Source organism: Drosophila guanche, unplaced genomic scaffold (genome assembly GCF_900245975.1).
Source record: "Drosophila guanche unplaced genomic scaffold, DGUA_6, whole genome shotgun sequence".
NCBI classification, from domain to species: Eukaryota; Metazoa; Arthropoda; class Insecta; order Diptera; family Drosophilidae; genus Drosophila; species Drosophila guanche.
The window spans coordinates 1,848,964-1,871,310 of record NW_022995753.1 but is presented as its reverse complement, the minus strand read 5'-3'; the positions used below and the strand labels follow the sequence as shown (position 1 = coordinate 1,871,310).

General features: G+C 44.3%; 2 protein-coding genes across 4 annotated transcripts in view; one reads left to right on the top strand and one right to left on the bottom strand.

Annotated features, from left to right (window-relative positions):
• Window positions 1-17,078, bottom strand: part of LOC117588475 (nuclear factor of activated T-cells 5) — a 36,868-nt gene extending 19,790 nt beyond the window's left edge. The window contains exon 1 of one of the 2 annotated variants that reach the window (XM_034279767.1): window positions 16,230-17,078. In XM_034279767.1, coding sequence (XP_034135658.1) covers window positions 16,230-16,344 — 115 coding nt within the window. In that variant the 5' untranslated portion in view covers window positions 16,345-17,078. The remainder of the gene's footprint in view (window positions 1-16,229) is intronic. The other variant, XM_034279769.1, reaches the window with a different exon arrangement.
• Window positions 17,079-17,416: 338 nt separating this feature from the next.
• On the top strand, window positions 17,417-22,344 carry LOC117588476 (RRP12-like protein). 2 transcript variants are annotated; one of them, XM_034279773.1, is made up of 10 exons: window positions 17,417-17,641; window positions 17,710-18,257; window positions 18,325-19,235; window positions 19,302-20,183; window positions 20,242-20,376; window positions 20,437-20,869; window positions 20,929-21,197; window positions 21,258-21,445; window positions 21,511-22,066; window positions 22,137-22,344. In XM_034279773.1, the coding sequence occupies exons 1-10, from the start codon at window positions 17,500-17,502 to the stop codon at window positions 22,222-22,224; spliced, it is 4,152 nt and encodes a 1,383-aa protein (XP_034135664.1). In that variant the 5' UTR covers window positions 17,417-17,499; the 3' UTR covers window positions 22,225-22,344. The 2 variants fall into 2 exon arrangements, with proteins under 2 accessions (XP_034135664.1, XP_034135663.1); XM_034279772.1 differs by having other exon boundaries at window positions 17,704-18,257.
• Window positions 22,345-22,347: the final 3 nt, after the last annotated feature.

The following is a 22,347-nucleotide window of genomic DNA, read 5'->3' as shown; positions in this document are numbered from 1 at the left end:
GAAAAAACTTGGTCTTTCTTTCATTGACCCACATTTAAATCAAAATAAACTCTCTCATTTGATCTGGTTTGAAAGGGAAGGAACGAACCAGGCTTTGATGGAGGAACTGTCATTCTTTATAATGAAGGGATACAAAAATGTGTCCATGCGGGTACAAAGGAAGGCTTAGCGAAAAAAGAGAAAAGGGCTGCCCGTTCTACGACTCCCAGTACAGAAAGAGAGAGAGAGAGAGAGGGAGAGTCACCAAGTCTCTATCGAATAGAGCGATTGCGATTAGTAGTTTCAATCGATTGGTGGTCTTCATTCCCCTCAATAAACTACAAATTAAAATCTCTGGTTTCTGATAAAGGCGATGGAAAAATAATTAACTAGGAAATCTGTCTGTATTTTCAAGGACTTGATTGACGGAGCACGAGTGTGTTGCCTCTGGTAGGGTTTCGGTCCGGTTGGATCCGGCGTGGGTGTCTCGGGAACTCTTTCCCTCTCTCCCTGCCCACTGGCCGCTTGCTCTCCGGAGTTCTCGGCCTCTGGCAAAAGGCGATAAGATAAACACGCGAACACGCCGGAGAGACCACTTTTTATCTGTACCACAAACACGATCGGCACGGCACTCCTTTAGAGAGTTTTTAAATGGAAATTGATTTCCTTGCACACTGCCTGGAGCCAAGCGGGGCAAAAACAATGCAACACTTTATTTTTTATACGTAAGTGTATAAATGAATGTGTCAATCGCCGAGCAACTTTAGGTACGCACACAAAAAATACGTAAAAAAAAAAAAAGAAGAGTATAATAGATTTAACTGAAAACGCAAATGTTGCAGCTAAATTCGAGAATTGACGGTGATTGAACCGATACCGATGCCAACAAAAGCAAAACCGACACCGAACCCGTAACCGAATCACGAGCCAAGCGGTGGCACGATGTGGACACTTACGCTGAGATCGATGAACTAAATCCCGAAAGAACGACAAACTGTTATGATGCCTGGCCTCGCCTGATGCTGCCCCCTCAGTCAGAGAGATAGTGAGAAGCCCAGAGAGAGAGATAGAGACAGAGAGAGAGAGAGAGTGAGAGAGAGAACAGTCAAAGCCTAAAGAATGGAGAAGTGAGAGCGAATCGAAGGCGGCTGCGACAAGTGTACGCGTGGCTGACAACAACTATGACGACAACGGGTTTAATTGATATCTATGTATGTGTTTGTGTGTGTGTGTGTTTGTGAGTTTTAATGTGTCTGCCTGTGTGTGTGTGTGTGTTGTTGTGGTTCAGCACTGATTGCAGCCTCAAATTGATAAAGCAGCGCGCGACTGAGAGCCGTGGAAGAGCAATTGGAATCAATATGCACATCTTCGGAAGCTGCAGCGCTCGCTTTTGCGGTCGCTGTTGCGGCTGCGCTCTGCTGCTGCATATGCCCCCCCCCCCCCTCTGATGCGTAGCTGTTAATTAACAGCAGAGCGGACAGCACACACTTGCGAGTGTTCGCGCTCTACGATGACGATGATGATGATGATGATGATGATGATGATGATACGCACAACTGCGCCACCGATGTTAGCGCGCTGGAATATCAGACAGACAGTCAGGGTCAGACAGAAAGGAATGTCTACACACACTCTACACACCACGAGTAACCGTAATCGTACATGTATGTATGTGTGCGTCAAGCGATGTTCACGTTCACGTTTGCGCTTTGCTTAGGTTTAGGTTTAGGCACACAAAAACATGTTGGCAGGTGTGACCAAATATCGCCAGTGCTGATAAGCTCATATCCAAGCAGATACTCATCCATGGTACCAACTCATTTTTTATGTGAATACAATACAATTTATGTATGAATTTTCTCCAAATTTCAACGAATGTGTGTGTGGGCCTCAGCTGAGATCCCAGCTGGGAGATTAAGATCACGCTCACGCTCGCGCTCACGCTCTCTCGAGCAGTCTCGCACTCTCTTTTGCTTCGCTCTCTCTCACACACACACACGCACGAGTATTCGTATTCACGAAGACCAGAGCCAATAATGTCGGCCGCGGCTTTCAGTAGCGCGCCAACAATAACAACAGCTGCAATGGTGTTAATTTCTCCTTGGCTGCCGATGGACGGCACGGCACAGTGGACGACGGATCCATACCCACTCAAACTCAATTGAATTTTCAAAAAATGTACATATACACAGGCATGCAGACGAGTACGCGTACGCACATTGTATTTTGTTCAGCTATTGCGAGTACGTACACACATATTTATCTATGTACATATGAGAGCAAATATATTTTTAAAATTTGATCACTTTGGGCTTGTTCGGGCCAAAAATATGCATTTCTCTTAACACACTTAAGTCTTATTGGAGCTGGCGGGAGCGAAACGGTAGCAGAGGTGTTATCACAGCAGCAGAGGAGCAGCAGAAACAACGAAATCAACAACAGCAGCGGATGATAACTCTTTTTCTTTAGCATTTCAAAATGATGCATGGTGGCGCCTGTGTAGCAGCGTTTGGGGTACATAATGCTCATCCGCAGCGTTGACGCCCATCCTTGTCTGCTGCTGGCATAGATTTGCCCTTTGTCTCTGCTGTTGACAAATAACGATGGATCCTATGGCTGACGCACATCCACACATGCACGTAACAGACAGGAGCGCCATAAGCGGTGAACATTTGCATTTAACAACATCAATTGTCTTTCAATTCGATTTTTAGGCAGCTCCACGACTGTCCCAAATCTCTTAGGAATCATAATTTGTTATAGCAATTATCGTTTGCTAATATTATAATAGTTATAACATCATTAAATACCCATTGGCTAAATGTAATTACCTGCAATACATTTAAAAACAAATTGCTTCAAATTGTAATGGAAATGTGTTTTTTTTTTATTGACTTTTAAAGGTTTCTGGCATTGTGTACCTTTTGGCGAACTGTTTCAAAGGATTCAGCTCAAGAGCCATGTACATCTACATTTACATTTTACATTTACATTTCATTACATGGCATCTTCTACATATGTACCATCGCAAAGTCCAGCGATCTTGAGAATGACGCAAATGATTGGTTCGTTCTCTGTCCCAGAACCGAGAGCTGATTATAGTCAGCTACGCAGTTCGAGTAGTTATTACTGCTAATTCAGCTAAGACTAAACATCCTATTAAGTTCCCCACCGAATCTCCATGCCCCTTCCCAGCCACCGTCAATGAGCTGATGAAGTTTGCTTTTGCTTACTTTTTTGTTTGTTGCAAATTGCAATCTCAGAAAATGGAAAAATTCCAAAACAAATGAAACATCGTATAAATAATTATAGAAGCCAATTGTTCCTGCGGGTCAAGCGACTACTATATGTATGTGGAAGTTGTTGTTGCTCCAGTTGTTGTTGTTGTTGTACTAGTATTGTTACTGGCACTGCTGCTAGTGGTGCCGGGTGCAGGGTGTGCAGGGGCTCTGGTGCAGGGTGCAGGGTGCAGTGGTGAAAATAAGGAACGCAAAAGTACAATAAACCGTATTAATAAGTGCAGGTTATAACCTTGAACCTTGAAAATGCTTAGTAAATGTTTTTCGTGTTGCTGCTGCTCTTTGGGCCGATCATCGCTAAGGTCGTCGCGCCACGCACTCGGGCCGAGAAGTAGGGTATAATATAATACATTCCCTGGTACAACAGAAGCAGCATCAGCAGCAAAAAAACAACAACCAGCCGACACAAAAATCACAAAATAATACTTGTACATGAGATGCAATAATAATCATCATCATCATCATCATCATTGTCATTGGATTGTTCTGTCAACGAACAAAATGTTATAAATTATACATCGCCCGCCACTAAATGACAAATGTGCGACGAGCCAGAAGTAAAAATGGTTAAGTTTTAGTAATTTAATTAATTTGTTGTCAGTAAAGAAAAAAAGGGAAAACTTTCTTGCGGCAGCCCAAGGACTGGGCATTTGGCCATTGATTTCAGACATTTTGCTTTCTGTGAAAATGCGTGGCACTTTTGACACGGACTGTACTTTGATGAATGATGAATGTGCGCCGCCTCCGGACCGATTTAATGTGCCTCGCTGCGATTTGTTTCGATTGGCACCCCAATTAGTATACCCACCAGAATTGCCAAAAGCATTTTCAATAATTCGTCTTGAAATGTGCGTCTCAGCTCTGTCAGCCCCACCCCACGATATCCGCAAATCAAACAGAAATTCCAGAACGAGATGTAGCAAGCGGCCCTTTACCTTTACTTTTACCTTTTCCTCACGGGGAGGGGAGAGTTAACGTTATGTACATATATATCAGAGGTTCTGGTGCTGTACATTATGTGTGGCGTTTGTATGTACATATTTATTTACATACATGTATGTACGTATAGATCTCAACATCTTAATCATGTTAAATGGTTAATCACGACTTTATATGATTTATTTCGTATCGATTAACGCGAAGATTCACCGTCTCCACCGTCTTCTCCGACATCTCCGCCTCATTCCTCATTCATTCGCTTTTTCTCACTGTCTATCGTCTGCTTTGAACTGGGGTTTTCGACTCGGGACGCGACAATAAAACGCTAACAACATTATTAAACAAAACGAAGTCCTAATGAAACCAGTAAGGAAGCAGCTTCGCGGCAACGAACTCCATATACCCTGTAAATTATACGACCAATAAGCAGGCCACTCACCACCATCAGCTATATATTTACACAGTATTCGATGCAACAGTTGCATGGCACATAACGTAAAAAACTGAAAAGTCTGAAGACTGATCGCTGATAAAATGTAATATTTTATAAAGAGGTTGGAAGAATCTCTCTGCTCTGGTTTACACTTTTTAAACAACTTTTCATATATTTTGCGGCCAGTTATTTGTGTAACATTATAGCAATTCCATCCGAGGGCTGCTACTTAAGTTTCTGCTAAAGAGTTTACTTTGTTCTGGTATAAACCATCATTTGACTTTATCTTGTTCGGCTATGTTTGATATCCTAATAATAAATGATGTTCTGAAATATTTATGTGTATTTTTGAGCCATGAATAATTCGATCTGCTTAGTAAAACTAAAATTCGTATTAACAAATATTCGATATGCTGACAGAGAGAGAGCCTTTTAGCGATAGTATTTTCAATATCTCCGATATATTTGAAAGTATATTTCAGGATTTTTCTTCTTTGTTTATTGACCGATAGTTCCTATGGCAGCTGCACGAATTTTGTGCTTTGATCTGGTCGATCAGCGTGAAGCATTTATAGCTTCAGAACTTAGGGACTTTTCTGTTCAAAGACACATAAATACATATGTAAATATGTATGTACAATATGTACATACTTTTATAACTTATAGGAAAGGTGATGTAAAATTCCTGTGTGCTGCAGTGCGAACGGTTCTTCTAAAAATCAAATCAGAGCAAAAAATCAAAACAAAATGTACAGGAACCCCGATAATAACAACAACAAAATCATACAGCCATAAAAAAAAAGCACCAGACATGGATTGTTGTTGAAAAAGTTTATTCTGGCAGTTTTTTACGGGTTTGCTCGTAAAATAAAATCCGCAGAAAACAAAAGAAGAAAGGAACAGTAGCTCCGTACCGAAGTTTTTGATACACTTGCCAGATTGGAAACCGTTGAATAATGACAGCCCATCTGGCAGATGAAGGCTCTGGAGAGGCGTTTATACTCGTTTGTTGGATATTCAAATACTTGGGTTGCCTGTTCCTTGCAGCTGCAGGCAATTGTTCAACATCAGAATACCCTCTGCAAGGGTGTTCTCCTGTAGTAAGGGCGGACATACACATTTAACGGACAAGAGAAGAACAGCATTGACTTCAAATGGAGGCCTTTGAACAGTCGTTTTTTTCACTTAGTTATTTATTTGCCAACAATTTGTGTGTAAATGCTTCGGCGATATTCGCTGTTGTTTTGGTTAATTATAGCAATGGCAACAGTGGCGGCCTGATATCACGCATACGCCACATTGGCCGACGGTGATCTCAGCTGTTAAACGCATGCTCCGACAACAGAGTACCAATAACAGTAACGTTAACAGTCAAAATGTCAATAACAGTGAAGCGACAACAACAGTGAGTCTCTCAACTCGTGCTCCTGCTCTCTGTTAGCTTTGGTCTCTGTTGCTTAACAGCGGGCCTCGGCATTGAAATTATGTTGTGAGAGAATTAAGTTTAGTTTAGGTTTGGATTCGTTTTTGGGACTTTTCTATGATCCAGCTCTCTCTCTTGTCCATTAGCTAATTTATCTTCTGCTCCTTCATGCACTTAGTGGTGTCTGGGGCGCGTGTCTGTGTCTTCGAATCGCCGTTCCATAGATTATGCAAATAGCTCGATTAGGCGCAGGGCGTTGTAGTGAATGTGTGTGTGTGTGTGCACACACGATTTACCCCCAGCAACACACATACACTCACGAAGCGGGAAGCGAGAGTTTGCCCGTGGAGCAGCGGCAGGTACGATTTCGAACGCTGATAAGGGACCACAAAGAGCGCATTTCGCTCAAGTTCTCTATGAATATTTGGAACTTCCGGGGCAGGTGAGGTGCCGAATGATAGATATGTATGTTGTTAAGTCTATGTGTGGGTGAGGGTGCCTGGGATGCCTTGTGGGTAGCGTCACGTGGAAGCAAGGGGCTGATACGAATATGAAAAACAACAAAAGTTTATAATTTCTCTGTTTGCCTCTGAAATTGCCGATTATCGCGCCGAATCGGCATCACTTTAATCATCGTACACATTGTGAATGGAGCCAGAGCCACACCCACATAACTCACTGATCAATGATCAGAAACACAGCAACAACAACATCGTGACTGGCCCAGAGCCTTCAACTAATTAGCGCATTGGTCGAATCTACTCTGGGAATCACCTTTCAAAGGAATTGATTTGAGTGAGTGAAGAAGGCGAATGGTTCGCTGCAGTGAACGAATTAATAAAATTCACTTGTGGCTACAATTCACATATCAAAATTGCTCACAAAAGTTAACACACTTTGGGCAGAGTCCGTCAGAGTCAGTCCAGTACCAGAGTGGACAGTATAGCCTCCATATCCTACAATTGCCATTAAACTATCAATCTGCATCTATTAATTATTTTGAGGATTTCTTACCGGTAATTTTACATAATTTTACCGACCCTCTGCCTAAGGTAGAGAGAAGCTTGGTGGAGTCTACTTGAGCGTGGTGGCGTTGCGTTACGCTGGGAAAAAAAAAAAAAAAAAAAAAAACGGTTTGACACCGAAATATCCTGTTTTAGATCCTGCTCTATGGACCAAGCGTACGAACCAAAAAAGGCTATATGGTATGTATGTTTATGTAAGTACTTAATATTTTGACCAGTAGTATACGAATGTACCTTAAACTGAGCAAAACTTTACTTTTCGTCTGCTTTGGCAGCAGCTTTTTTTCTTGTTGTTGATAGTTATTTCCAAACATTTAATTTGTGGCTTGTATTTGTCATTTCGTGTAAGATTATAGGTTTATGCTAGACTGCCTTGAGCTGGCCATGTGTTTTCGACCTCTGCTCTGGCGTGTATGTACGTACGACACGTGTAACACTCAACTCGTACATAACGAAAATTGGTCAGCACAGCTCAGCTCGCTGATGCTTCGGTTGATGATGGATGAGATAGTTCGAATCCTGAACCAAATCAACACCAGATCGAAACTCCGTGTGATCGTTCATCAGCTTCATAATCTTTTTGTTGGGGGGGGGGGTTTAGCAAGGACTGTAAATAACAGCTAGAACATTGTGCAGCTATTGCCGCGCTAGAAAACGGCTCAGACTGGGACTGGTCTAATTACGCCCTGCTCCGCTCAGGGGTTTGTTGTTCTTTTTTCGCTCAATATTGTGAAATTCTTTACAGCAGACGTCCAATGTACATATGTTCATACATACATGTATGTACATACATATTTACATACTTACATTTGTGCGTCTGTATGTCTATTTATGAGCGGGGCGTGAGTGCTAAACCAGAAGACGGCAACGACAACGACGACGGCACTGCCTGATAAGATTTTGTTTACTTTTTTCGGTGCTGACTCGCGCTTCTCTCGATTTTTGGCAGTGCCAAGAAAAAGAGGAAGCACAGCACGCCCGCACACACACACACACACACAAACGCACGCACACACAAGGTTTACGGCAACGGTCAGACAAGTGCGGAGAGAGAAGATAAAGAGTAGAGAGCTTCGACCATAGGATACCCTACAATTTCTTCAGCATGAAGGCTTCCCTTTCCGTTATGCATACATATATGTATTTATCTATGTACATATGTATGTAATTACATATGTAAGGGTGCTTTTACATTTGCCTTCAATGTTTTGTGTTCACCCTTTGCCGAACACTGAATGTTCATTTGCGTTTTGCCTAACGCTACGTGAACCCAATATACCCGGCCAGTGTTTACGATTAGGGGGCATCAGACAGAGGCCAGAGCGCGGCACGGTACCAACACATGCACATGCGAACGCATGTGAGCGCCTTGGCGTGTTCGTGTGGAGCGTGATACGATTCGATTCGATGCGATGCGATGCGATAACTATGACGAGCATAGCATTGCGACGCTACGCGACTCGGATTCGGATTCGGCTTTCTGGATGCCAAGTGAATTTAGCTGGGGGAGGAGCTGAGAGACCAGACCCAGTCAGCCCCAGAGGCCTGCGATTGAGGCAACGCAAAATACTTTGATTGAGTCGAGTCGCTGGCTGTTTGTTGTTCTTGTGCTTGACGCTGTTATAGCTGTTGTGGCCCAACGTCACGTGACATGCGCGTGCCTCGGATTCTCTGACGTGCTCCGCTCCAAATCGCTCCTACAATTCTTTTCCCTCTTTCTTTCGTTGTTTTCGTGTCACGTTGTTCTAGCTTCTCCTTCTGGGAAATCTATTTTTCTGATTGGAGTCGATTCATTACCGTCTCAGAAGTCCTTCAGCGTACATACGTCCGTCATGTGTACATACATACATAAGTACATAGACATCTCATGTGCCACCTAATCCTTATTTGTTGAGTGATTTGAAAAAGATTCTCTAGAGATTTTGAAGATCGCTGATGATTTAGCTCTTGATGAAATGCTCAATGTTAAGTGTGAGATGGCGGCATGGCCTTGGGGCGGGCGTTTGGAAAAGGTATCGCTCATTCGCATTTTGACTATGTACTTCTAGCCAGATCTTTTCTGCGTTCGTTTGTTTTTTCTCTGTGAAATTTCTGACAATACTCAACAGCGCAAAAAAAAATGACTTGGACAAAAACAAAATGTGCAAACTAATTGTTGTCCTTTGGTTACATTTTTACGCTTTCCTCTCCACACAGACAGCAGCTCTACACAAATGTAGGAGCAGTGCTGCCAGAATTTCAGATTCAATAAAAGCTAGATTCGAGCCATACGCAACAATTGGCTAAACTTGGCGTGCATTCTTTTTTTAATTAGCAATAAATTAAGAAAATTAATTGTTTTGTTTTTCTCTTTTTGAAAGAAAATTTAAATTTGTACTCACAGTCATGAAACAAATAAAAGAAACGGAATTTGTATTTCTTCAGTGCACATTTTTGTTAGTTTCATAACCTTGTTTTATGGCATCAAACAACATTTAAAATAACAAAAATAACAATATTTGTTGAGATTACCAAAAACTGATCTATTGGACTTTGGTAGCTGTAAAGTTATTTTCATCTGGGAAACTTTGTACAGGAACAATTTTCTTAACATCAGAATTACTCGAGCATTGGAATCGCAAGTACAGCAAGTTGCTGGAAACGGTTGCTTGTCGGCCAATGATGTGATGATCCGCCATGCCATCAATATCGGTCAACATAAAAGACTTCAAAATTTGCCACAATGTCGGGTTATATTTCATTGGAAAGGGGACAATAATCCTGTTCGTATGCTTCATGCATAAGTAGCGATAAAGTCCTGAAAATATGAACTATAAAAACTATAAACTATAAAAATAATCTCAATTGCACTTTAAGAGGGGGTGTGTGTATCCTTAAATAAGCTAAAATGGCATCACTGATGTAGAGTAATGATCTCGCTCTCTCCCTCTCTTTCTCTTCCTCTCTAAAGCAAGATCCGTACGAGCACACACACATCCATACATACAACTCCCACTGTTTGTTGAAGGCTGGGCGGGCCCCTTTGTCCATCAACTGCTTTTGTTTGCTTTTCGCTGCCTATCGCCGAGTGTGGGGCTCGTCCGCAGAAAAATAACACACAAAAATGTATGCAAACAGATTTTCTGATTTGGATCTGGTCCAAAGTACAAAAAATCGTGATAAACCAGATAGCCAAAATCGAAGAAGAACAACAACAACAAATTCGATTTGAACTTGTCTTTAATATTATTTTGAAAGAGAGGGATCACTGACTTATTTTCTCAGGAAAAAGGTGCATGGAGCACACCGGGTGATTTCACTAGGACATGCACTAGGACGACAGGACTAGGACCCCACCAGCCTAAACCGTTACCGCGGAAAATAAATACCACGTGGAGCGAGAGGCTGCGATTCGCGCAGGCCCAGATAACGCAAAATCACCATCATAACAAAAGGCTATAAAAGGACAGCCTCGACAGGCCGCAGGTTTCATTCGTGTGCATAAAGTGAACGCGACCAAATCTGAGTGCGCGAAAGTCAGCGAGTGCAAAACGAGGTGCAACAAGGACAAAGTCCTGCAACTCCTAATGAGTGCCGCCTGCTGCAACAACCGAATCGAGTTCTCAGCTTAAATCGGTGGAGAGCATAGCCGCTGTTAGTCAACTCAAAATGCAATATTCACGATCATATGAAAAATATTAGCCAACACGGACGCCCACATGAATGGGAACACCTTTTTATACCTTCTTATACAGCTGCTGTCGGCTCAATTTCTTTCTCGATCGCCGCAGCATGAGCCCTGCTGCACAAGACAAAGGGTGAGAGGGAAGGCAACGCTCACGACAGTAAGGATAATGTGATAATCGAATCGAATCACTTTATCATATGTACATCATACATATGTACATACATATGTGTGTATCTTAGCGAGCGATTGGTTAACTGATAATTAAAAAATATAAATTAATAAATTAATAAAATCTCATGGTTCAGTGTCGTTTGGTGCCAGGGCTTGACGTCACACCGTTAAGAAATTTGACTTCCTTTGAGTGACAAAAAAGAAAAAAATAAACAATAAGAAACATCGAATCAGCGTTGTTATTGTAAGGTTTATTAGTTAAATGACTATCAAAATATTTGTGACATTTTTTTATGGTTCAGATGTTGTTCAAATTTGAATTGACGAATATCAGCTATCGGGATGGGATATCACTATAAGCGAAATAAGCTGCTAACTACCGGCCGAGTACCGGGTCTAATAAGTCTGTGTTGAGAAGTACGTTGGTACTTATTATCGGTTAGATAGCCCTCAAATAATTATTCTATCAAAACTGTTAACAATCGCAAGATGTTATCTTCTTCAATTAGCCGAATTTCCATTCAGATTTCCAGCTGGAATTTCCGGAAACGCACCGTTACGCTGACCCTCAGCTCATGTTCATATGCTAGATTTGCAATGGGATATTTAATAATCTGCTTAGAATCATTTACATTCCATTGATTCATTCTCTATCAACCTTCCCTTACCACCGAGCATTTAGATTATTTTCCAAGCTAAACTGGCTGCTGGGGGGGACTCCCTGGAATGACTAAAACGTCACTACAAAAGCCAGCACAGTTTTGCACTCAGCGGCATTTCCGGACAAGTCTCTGAGAGCGTAGTGGGGAGAAAAATCAGTGTAAGCCCGTTTTCTGCTCCGAACCAATTTCGAAGAAACGTTTTATCAGGCTTGCGTATGGGCCTTCAACTTGCAATTGTCGTTGGCCCTCCCCTGGCTGTTATTCCTCCAGTTGATGCAGTTAATGGAGAGGAGTAGACTTAATGGCTTTAATGGCGTAGCAAATGACAATAACAAGTGCTACTAATATCGCTGCTAACTATTGTTGCGACCATTCGATGCGAGTGTTTCACATCTTCATTCATTTTTTAATATTTTACTTACTAAAACTTGTTGGGCTTCAACTTAATATAAATAACTTTCATTGAATTATGTGGAAATATATTGAAACAGATCAAATATTTGTAATGGTGAATCGCAAGTGAACAAGATTTTCAATCTTGCTGAAAGTTTACTTTTCGGTTTTCATTTTTTAATAATTGTAACTGCTAGATCGGTCGTGAGGTGTAAACGTATGCCAAACAGCTTCGTCCCCTCTACGATTTCCATTAAAACTGCAAAGCTCAGTGCGCCGTTCATTCAATAACTGCGCTTTGCATATCATTTATTCCATGAATTGGGGCAGTCTCATCGCTCGTCCATTTAGAATTCATTTCCCCACTGCGAATGCGGATGGTGGATTTTGTCTCCTGAAGTTGTGTGACTCATGGATTTATACTGGGGCAAAACACGGTCACATTGAATTCGAAACTCTTCAGTTTGATACGACATCGAGGCCCCCAATAAACACTTTGATTGCACTTTATGTCTCTCGTTGTAGCCGGAGACAAGAAACAACAGCAACAACCGACAACAGAAAATACCAAAAAATAATTGGCCAGTAATGGGGGCGATATATTAATTTCAGTTTGAGGCTTATCGACCGACCGGCATTACAATGGCCTTTATTTGGATATTTTTATTCGCTTGTTTGTGAAACGTTTCGAACAGGTCTGATCCATTTTGTGAGCTCAAGAAAAGGAAGAGCCCTTGCAATGAAACAGAAAAGTGGAAATTTCCAAATGATCTGACAGCTCGAAATCCCTCCAAACAGAATAGAAATGCTCTCTATGATGAAGTGGATTCTATTAAGGATTCTGTTCCCCATTTAAAAATGAGAATTTTGGAACTTTAAATCGAAACGATTTTTTTTGTATTGAAGATTTGTATTTGTTTTGTTTTTATGCAAAAATGTCCAAAATCCATATCGACAAAAATAGTATTAATATAAAGGATATACAAAATAAGATGGTTTAAGTGTTTGTGGGCAAGCGTTTTCCAAAAGTCGATGGTACTTATCAAGTGAAGGGTATATTTCGACAGCGCTTTAAAAAAAAACGTGTGTATGTATGTATGCAAGCAGATCTGAATGTGTACGAAAGAGCGGCTGGGTCTACAGCGCTCTTTCCCTCTCTCTCTCTGGCTTTTAAACAACATTTCGAGAGAGAATGGAGCCAGCTCTAGAAGAGCCAGTCAGAAATTTCGAGTGCCAAAAAATCATATGGTACCTCATTGTACTGTTATACTATTGTCTTTGCTTGCACTCATCAGTGGCGTGGCAGCGCAACAACAAACAAATTGAGGTGGGCTCACAAAAAAAAATAAATAAAATGCGAAGATCAAAACAGAGAGTAGAGGCAGCGTTGGAACAGAAGAGAAGAGAAGAGAAGATAAGAGAAGATTCAGCTTGATACTTTTTTGGGGGAAAGCCAACCTCATCAACAAGTAACAGCAAGAGAAAGAGAGAGTGCGAGGGAGAGCAGGAGAGAGCACTGTTGTCGACGGGCACAAAGTAAACACATGCGCACACATGCACATATGAATGTCAGTATATATAGGAATATGAAAGAAAAGGTAAGGTGGTCTCGCTCCTCGGCTTTGCTAACATTATGTTAGTAACTAATTCTCTCTCTCAATCTCAATCTGAATCTCTTTGTGCGCAAACACATACCCACACACCGAAAAATCAACAAACATTTTGCTGTATTGGTGATGTTGTTTTGCTGACAGCAATTTTGAGATTGGTCGTCGTCGAATAGAAGTCGCTCTGTTGGAATCGAAAAGTCGTACCTTAGTTGTTGTAGACACTGACCTGGCGCTGCCATTCATTATTATTTTCAATTTAATTTCAGGCACTGCCACACAGGGGGGGAAGAGGGGAGTGTGTGTGTGTGTGTGTATGGGTATATGTAGGAGCAGGGGGAGGAATGCGAGTGAACTATAATATTGTCGCATCAACAATAGAAAATAAAACGATTTTCATACATAATTAAGTTTATTAACTAACTTGAAATTATTCAAGTCGTCGTAGTCGTCGCCGTCGATTGTTGTCGATTGTCGCAGTCGGTCTGTGAATACCAAAACAGTCTGTAACCTGAGAAAAAACAACACAAACAGCAGCAACAACAACGATGATCATTAACTAATCTAGAGAGCAGAAAATTGTATTAAATTAACCAACCTTAGTGGGGTTGTGGGACGGGAGCGGGCAAGTGCGAGGGTGAACAAAACAATTGCTGACTCAATTCTAGTCACGAGACTTTCAATGCAATTTACAGACAGACAGACAGACAGTCAGGCTGAGAAAGGGAGAGAAAGGGAGAGAGCGGGAGAACAGAAACATCGCACAGTGGGGCCTTCAGCAATTTCAGCTTGCTACATTAATAACAGAACAAATCAAGAATTTAAGAAGAAAATTGTTTTTTTTTTACTTTTTGAAAAACAATTTTTTGTATAATCTTAACTTAAAGCTGCAGTGTGTTCATAAAATTTGAATACCTATTTGCACATTTTTGTCCTAAAGTCTGTAATATTCCCTATGAGATGATTTGCACCCCCACTATGACCCCACTGTGCGTCTTTGTCAACGTCAGCAGGATCTTAGGGCTTCGCTGCGAAGGAAAGCGAAAAGGAAAGTGCCAATCAATTGTCACACTCGATAACTAAGGATACAAAAATAAACTTGAATGGAAATTTGATTAGGTCACTGCATCAGCTGTTGCGTGCAGACTGAACCGACATGTTGGCAATAAGAATATGTTTATGTATTTAATGGCAGATGGATAATTGTCTGATCCGATGGAGAACGATTTTTAAATACAGGACGAAGCCATTTGGCATTGCATTTCCATAAGGAAGCCATGTATTTATTTATTTTTCATACAACCGCCATGGGGGGTACATATGCAAAGGGCACATCCAAGTGTCACATACCTGAATGGAATGAAAAAACATCTATTTAATTATATAATGAGACTTGGAACGAGCAAACAAATGGCTCAGGATAGCGGAATTGGTGGAGACAGTTAAACGAAGTGACTTCCGAAGAAGAAAGTGAGAAATGGAATACTGAGCAAACAGCGAAAAAGGTAAATACGCAGCGAAGGATTGTGGCCATCTTCACGTATATATACGTATGTATGTGTGTGTATATTTGTTTTTATTTGTATCTTCAGCAATAATTATCATTTATGATGCTATTGCTGTTGTTTTTGTTTTTGTTGTTGTTGCTGCTGCCACGTGTGCTCCACTCAACATTGAAATTTAGATAAACAAACAGAGATGGTAGCCCAATGAACTGTTTCTGCCTTGGCGAGAGAGCATTAAGTACTGGCTAAACCAGTCAGCAGCTGACTTGCCAGGAATTAAACAAACGATTAAAGTAGTACATTAATAATGTACAGGTAATAATGTCAGGATCTCCGATTAAAGAGTTTTCAAACTGGCATAAATGCAGCTATATTTCCCTGGTTTAGCCGCAGAGCGTTAGGAGTTCGTATGATGGCTTGCGGAACACGTGCCGCAACACTGTACCACCCGTTATTAAGCTTCTGAATAGGTAATCTTATGATATATGTATGTATGTAAATCTACAATGTAGATTCCAGATGAATTAAATATCAAAGGACCCTATGAGCTACTGCCTGATTTAGACAGTACTTACAGCCAATAAAGTGTGTCTGTATGCAGCATATTTATACACATGCATACATACACATGTACCTTATTCATAAAATCTATTCATATTAATATACATATGAGGGTGTGTGCATGTGCTTCGTACACGTGCGTATTCGCCTCTCAATGTCGCAATATTTGTGGGGGCAGGCAATCAAATGCTTTCGTTCGATGTATTGAGATATATTGAAAAGGGGCAGGTTAGGTAGGGGAAAGTTGTAATCAATCAGAACACATTTTTATAAAGGAGATCAGATAATACGGATGGGTGTAAATAACATACATATGTACATATGTATGTATGCATTGTTGCTTTCGGGTTCGAGGTCTATTTTTGTTTGTCCACGTCCACTACCTTAGACTACCTTAGATGTAAAACTAAATAGACATAAACAGCCTACAAAGAATCAGAAAATAGATATGGAAGAATGTATGTTTGTAAGTTTGTACATAGATACATATGTAAGTACATCAAAGGTACACGTACTATCTACACAATTTAGTAAGACGAAAAGATACATGGGAGGAGGTACAAACCTGTTCCGCGAGCGGCATACGATGTTGTCGTTTGCATTGAGGATGAACTGGAACCCGCCACGGAGCCCGGTCCAGCATTGCCAGCTCCACTGGTTTTTGTAAATTTCAAAAGCATAATTTTGATTTCGATTGTTGTTATTGGGGAAGAGGTGCGAGGTGCGGTAGGTGAGCGGATATCAAGTTTGCGCCTTGTCACTACTCCCAGGCTAACGGTAATAGACACTGTAGCCACCACCAATTGGAAAACAAATCGAAATTAAGGTACTACGTAAAAGCGCCTGTGGCCTGCGTCAACGATGGCGCAGGGTTCGTCTATTTGTTGCTATTTTTAGCAACAACAACTTTTGTTTTTCTCTTTCTCTCTCTCTAGTGCTTGAGGTTTGTTCTTCGTCTCTGCCGCCGCCTCCGCCTGCTGATTATCCGAATCCTTGAGCTGCTCTTAACGCAAAGTTGGTCGTCGGCCCGGGCCCGCGTTTTGTTTTATCAATTATCCTATTGCAGGCTTGGTCGGCTCCTCTCCTTCTCTCACAATTATTCACTCACATTCACAAGTCACTGAGTTTCCCGTTTCTCTGCACGATTGTGTGCATACACATTCAATGTCGCTCCGTATGTTCGTGTGTGTATGTGCATATGAATGTGTTGGGCTGCTTTTCGAACTGTGTTTGTTTCTGGACGTTTGCACTCTGCACTCTGCACAATAAACATACAATTTCACTCTTATTTGCCGATTTTCTTGGGAATGCTTTAACAATGTCACATATACACATAAAAAAACAATACAATCTATTTTGCGCACTTCTTCTATTTCTTTTGCATTCAACTGGTTGCGCAAGGCTGCCAGACCGTTGCATTAGAACAGTGTCTAGCAAGCACGAAAATACCACTAATGCGGTGGACAAAACGCGTTTTAGGTTTAATTTTTTTTGATGACTCCTTCAGTTTCAACCTTACTTTATTAGAAATGTAGTAAAAGGAAATCATTAAAACAAGCCAGAATTTTAGATAATTAATGTATCAACTGGACAAAATTATAGTCTCAGTGCTTAGAGTCTTAGCTTGCTAGTAACACTAAAGAGAATATCAAAATCGTGGACTTTGGTTTTCCACGTTTTATTTTCAGTATATTTTGAGAGAGCGATGGTATATTTAATATGGTGAGACGGATTCTTTGATCGATAAGTTCGCGTTCATACCGATTGCATTGCACGTGTTTGGTTGGGTTCGTGAGTTAACTTTGCGGCCTTTATTTTGAAGATTTCTGATAACCATGGGTAAATTTCGTTCGAAATTGAAACGCCATGGCAAGGGCAAGACATGGCGCAAAGGAGAGTCGGCCAAATCCAACCCGGACCAGATGAAGCATCGCCTCAAAGCAAAGTCGCGCTTCTTTCAGCCAAATTTGAGTTTGGGTAAGTGCAACCGGTTGCTGTTGTTGTTGTCCTGTCTATCCCTAACCCTGATTCCTCAACAGCTGCAGCTGCGGCTGTGTCCGCCCCCAATGCCCTCACATTGGAGGCAGTGCACAAGCACGAACAGCGTCAGGCCTACAATGCGGAGACAACAACAGTCAACGATGTGGCAGGCAGCTTAATGAGCTTCACCCTGAACGATGACGACGGAATGTCCGCCACGGGCACACAGCCCACAGCGACGTTTAGGACGTTCAAAACTTTCGCATCCAACTACAGCAGCTGCAGCAATGTGAGCTTCAAGAAGCTGCTCACCGGTTTCCGGGCCTCGTCCGATCTGCACAAGGAAATGCTGGCCATACTGAGCGCCCTCACTGATATTATACGCGAGAATGGCGGCAGCGAGTCCTCCACCGAGTACTTTCTGCTGCTCATGGAGCAAATCGAAGCTTCGACCGAAGAGCGCGACACCATTGCAGGCATCGCGCTGCTCTCCATGGGCATCAAGTCTGTGCCGGCTCCGGTGCTGAGGAAACGTTTCAGCCAAACGGCTGCCACAGCCCAGAGCCTGTTGAAACGCTTCATGGACTCCACCAACCAGTCGGTCATTCGTTATGTAAGTGGACTCGTGCTTCTCCTGCCAGATCCTGCCTTAACCATGACCACAAATTGCCATCTTGCAGCTCATTGGCTGCATGTCAGTGCTGCTGCGTGCGCAGGACTATGCCACATGGACCTACAGCTCCACCACACAATACTTTGATGCTCTACTCGCGTTCACCATTCACTCAAAGCCGAAAATACGCAAAGCAGCACAGCACGCCATTGTGTCCATCATCCACGGCAGCTGCTTCATTCTGCCTCCTGCGCCGCCCGCCGAAGGAGAGTCGGAGGAGCAGCCGCAGCAACCCAAAGTGAATCACCATCCGGCAAGCGTTCGTGTGGCCAAATTCTGTTTGGCCCAATTCAAGCCCGAGGTGCTGGCCAATGCCCAGACGACAGTGCTCCACACACTGGCCCTGCTCAAGGACACCTTGTCAGGGTTCCGCACAGAGGAGATACGCTCCGTGTGCGAGAATCTGCTGTCGATAATGACGGCAGCGAACATTATGGTCCGCTCCAGCTGCTTCCAGGCGCTGCATGCGCTCTTCCTCACGCGCAGCGCCAACCTGAAGGCCACGCTCTGTGGCAAGTTGCTGGCCGCCATACACGAGTATCGGCCGGATCGCTCGGATGTGCGACAAACGCTCACCTGGATCACAGTGCTCAAGGAGGGACACCTGCACTTGGCCACGCTGCGGCCGGACCTCTGCATGCAGGCCCTGCCCCGCCTCTTCGAGGTGTGCACCACCGACCTGTGGCTCTCGGATCGCAGCGAGCTTGTCGTTGGTGTCTCCAACTGCATCAAGGAGCTGCTGCAGGACTGCGTGACGCCCGCTTGCGCCACGCCCGAAGACGCACAGCGCCATCGACAGAGCGTCTCCCGCATCATTGGGGCGCTGCACAAAGTGCTCAGCGCACCATTTGGCGAGATATCCAAATATGTCATCCTCATCTTCTCCATTGTGTTCGAGGCATGCGGCAAGCACTTTGCGTGAGTCAACGCAGCATTCCCCATGAGATTTATCGCTAAATTTGATCATTTCTCTTCTGTTTTCAGCGCCGAGCTGACACCCTCGCTGCTGACAATCGGCAAGCGGTACGACAGTCAGAGCAGCATGAGGCTGCAGATTGAACACACGATGATCAGCGGCATCAGGGCATTGGGACCCGAACTGGTGCTGACAGCCATTCCCCTGGCCGATGGCAAGGGCGGCATGCAGCTGGAGCGCTCCTGGCTGCTGCCCCTGCTGCGTGAGGGTGCGAAGGGTGCGAGTCTGCAGTTCTTCAAGGAGCACATTGTGCCCCTGGCCACGAACTGCCAGGACAAGTGGAAGGAGTTTGCCGCGGCGCAGAACACCTCATCGTCGCACATATACGAGCTGCTGTGCTGCCAGCTGTGGGGCCTCTTTCCGGGCTTCTGCCGGCAACCGCGCGACCCAGAGTACCTGCGCCAGCTGGCACCCACCATTGGCTCAGTGCTGCAGAAGAATCCCGAGTTCCGAGCGCCCATCTACGATGGTTTGCTCGAGCTGCTCGGCGATGGCCAGAGCGAGAGCTGCCTAACGGCCATCGGGCAGTACGCAAAGAACTTTCTGCCGCGCCTCTTCAACATTTACTGCCAAAAGCCCAATGGCTCGTATGAGGCGGATCAGCGCAAGCGGGCCCTGGAGGTGATTCGGCTGTACATTGGCCGTGCTCCGGCCGACATACAGGCGGAACTCTTCGAGAGCGCACAGAGCCAGCTGGCCAGCAGTGCCGTGGCCAGCTTCGAGTATGACGCGATGTTTGACATCAATGCGGCAATTGTGCGGGTGCAAAAGTGTCGCGGGATTGAGGCTTACTTCGAGAAGTACATGGCCCCAGTGCTGCGCAACGACAAGTCCAAGCTGGTCTCCCGCGACGAGCAGAAACTGAAGAAGCAACAGCGAAAGACCTACGAGTAAGTTCTACGATTTTATGCACACAAATGTTGGTCCCTAATGCGCGTTTCGTTTTAGGCTGCTGCGTGAGCTGATGACCTCAGAGCTGCCGTCGTGCCAGAAGTTTACGCGCAAGAATTGCAATGCCCTGCAGCAGCTGCTGCTCGAGGCATTCGCCACCAGCTGCAGCGTGTGCCAGGCCTCGCGTTTGTAGTAAGCATCAGCCAGAGCCACTAGAAAACGTTCATTCATTTGTAAACATCTTCCAATTAGCTGCCTGAAGTCGCTGCTTGAGTGCCGCAGCAATCTTACGCACAATGATCAGCTGGTCATGAAGGCCATACCGGAGGCTGTGCTCAACTATAAGGAGTTCTCCACGCGCAAGGAGCAGGTGGCCGAGCAGCTCATCAAATTCATTGCCCAACTGTATCAGGAGGCGGAGAAAATCAATGACTTTATGGACATACTTACGGCCGGGTTTGCCGGCGACGAGTCGCTGATTACGAACACAATTCTCGCCTTCAGGGCCGTGGTGCAGCAGCAGGGCCAGCATCTGACGGTGGCCACACTCGAGTTCATTTTGCAGCAAGTGTCCGTGTTCCTCGTGCAAAAGTCGCGCCATCAATCGGAGGCTGCTGTCGCCTTCCTCATTACATTCATCAAAGTGATGCCCATACCGCTGGTGGCCAACCACCTGGAGACGATTGTAGGTGCCACAACGTTCTGGCTTGCACACTCACTGATTGGCCTTCTAACTTTTTGCAGATGCGCTCCCTGTCGGCCATGACAAAGGACACGAAACGGTATTGCCGCATTCAGATCGGTTACTTCCTCAAGAAGCTGTGCAAACGCTTCACCACCGAGGAGCTGGCCAGCTATGTGCCCGGCGATGATGAAATCACACATCGTCGCCTCAAGAAGATTCGCAAGCAAATGCGACGCGACACGCGCAAAAAACAGAGCGACGAGGCGGCCGCACAAGCGGACAGCTCCGACGATGAGCTCGTCGGTGGCTTGGAGCAGAAGAGCCAAACGTAAGCGAATTTCGTCGGATTTTGTCTGACTTTCATTGATCTTCTTTCTGTTGCTCACAGCATTGATGACATTTTGGCTGATTCGGACTCGGATCTGCCGGAGGAAATGGATGCCGAGGATGAGGGAGCCACAGCTGGCGCTGGCAAGCGACGAAGCAAGGCCAAGCAGCAGCGCAGCACCTACATACGCGAGGATCCCGACGAGATAGTCGATCTGGCCGATCTCAAGTCCATTGGCAATGTGCTGAGTAAATATTAATTGAACGAAAGCAGCGCGATGCAGTACTAATCGTCATTCCCCTTTCGTTTGTAGCAAGTGGATCCGCTGCCACAGTTGGCCCGAGCAAGAGCGTAAAGGCCAAGCCACAGCTGGCCAATGGCGGCTTCAAGACTGCCGATGACGGACGTCTCATTATCAGTGACAAGGCACTGCGTGGAAAGGCTGGCGATGAAGATTCCGACTCGGATTCGGACTTCTCGGCGGACAGTGACGCTGAGGCAGCTGCCAGTGGCAAGGGCAAGGCCAAGCGCGGCATGGAGGAGGACTCCAGCGACGAGGAGCAGCTGCAGCAGCAGCAGCAACTGGCCAGTGGCAAGCGCAAGCGCAAGCACAGCGATGCCCAAAGCACGCGTTCCGGCAAGACCAGCACCAGCACGAGATACACGGCCGGTGGCAAGGGTATTCATCGGCAGTTGGGTGCAGGCGCTGCTCCACCAGCAACAGATGCCATGTCCGTGCGTTCAGGGAAATCTGCGAGGCCAGCGGGCAGTGAGTACAGCAGCAAAAAGGCCAAAGGGGACATGAAGAAGCGCGGACAGCTGGATCCGTATGCCTACATACCACTGACCAGGAATACGCTGAACAAAAGGTAGGTTCAACGCTGATCCGTAACTCCTTCTCGCTCTCACTCTCACTCTCTTTTTGTCTCTTTCGTATAGGAAACGTTCAATGAACTCGCGCAATTTTAAGAATGTTTTGCGTGGCGCTGGTGCCGAGGTTGGCACTGGCAGAGTTGGCAAGAAATAGAGGGATAATCACTGGCACTTGGGTCGTAAAGCTATACAGATAAAAGCCACGGGATGGGGCAGATTTTCTCGCTTGTTAATTTACTAAAAAACAACAAAAATATATAACTAAATAAACGTATTT

Bases quoted from the DNA above. Each gene is read 5' to 3' on its own strand.
- LOC117588476 (XM_034279772.1), top strand. From the start codon at position 17,500: ATGGGTAAATTTCGTTCGAAATTGAAACGCCATGGCAAGGGCAAGACA. The intron at 20,870-20,928 runs GTAGGTGCCACA...AACTTTTTGCAG, and splicing joins CCAACCACCTGGAGACGATT to ATGCGCTCCCTGTCGGCCAT. The intron at 21,198-21,257 runs GTAAGCGAATTT...TGTTGCTCACAG, and splicing joins TTGGAGCAGAAGAGCCAAAC to CATTGATGACATTTTGGCTG.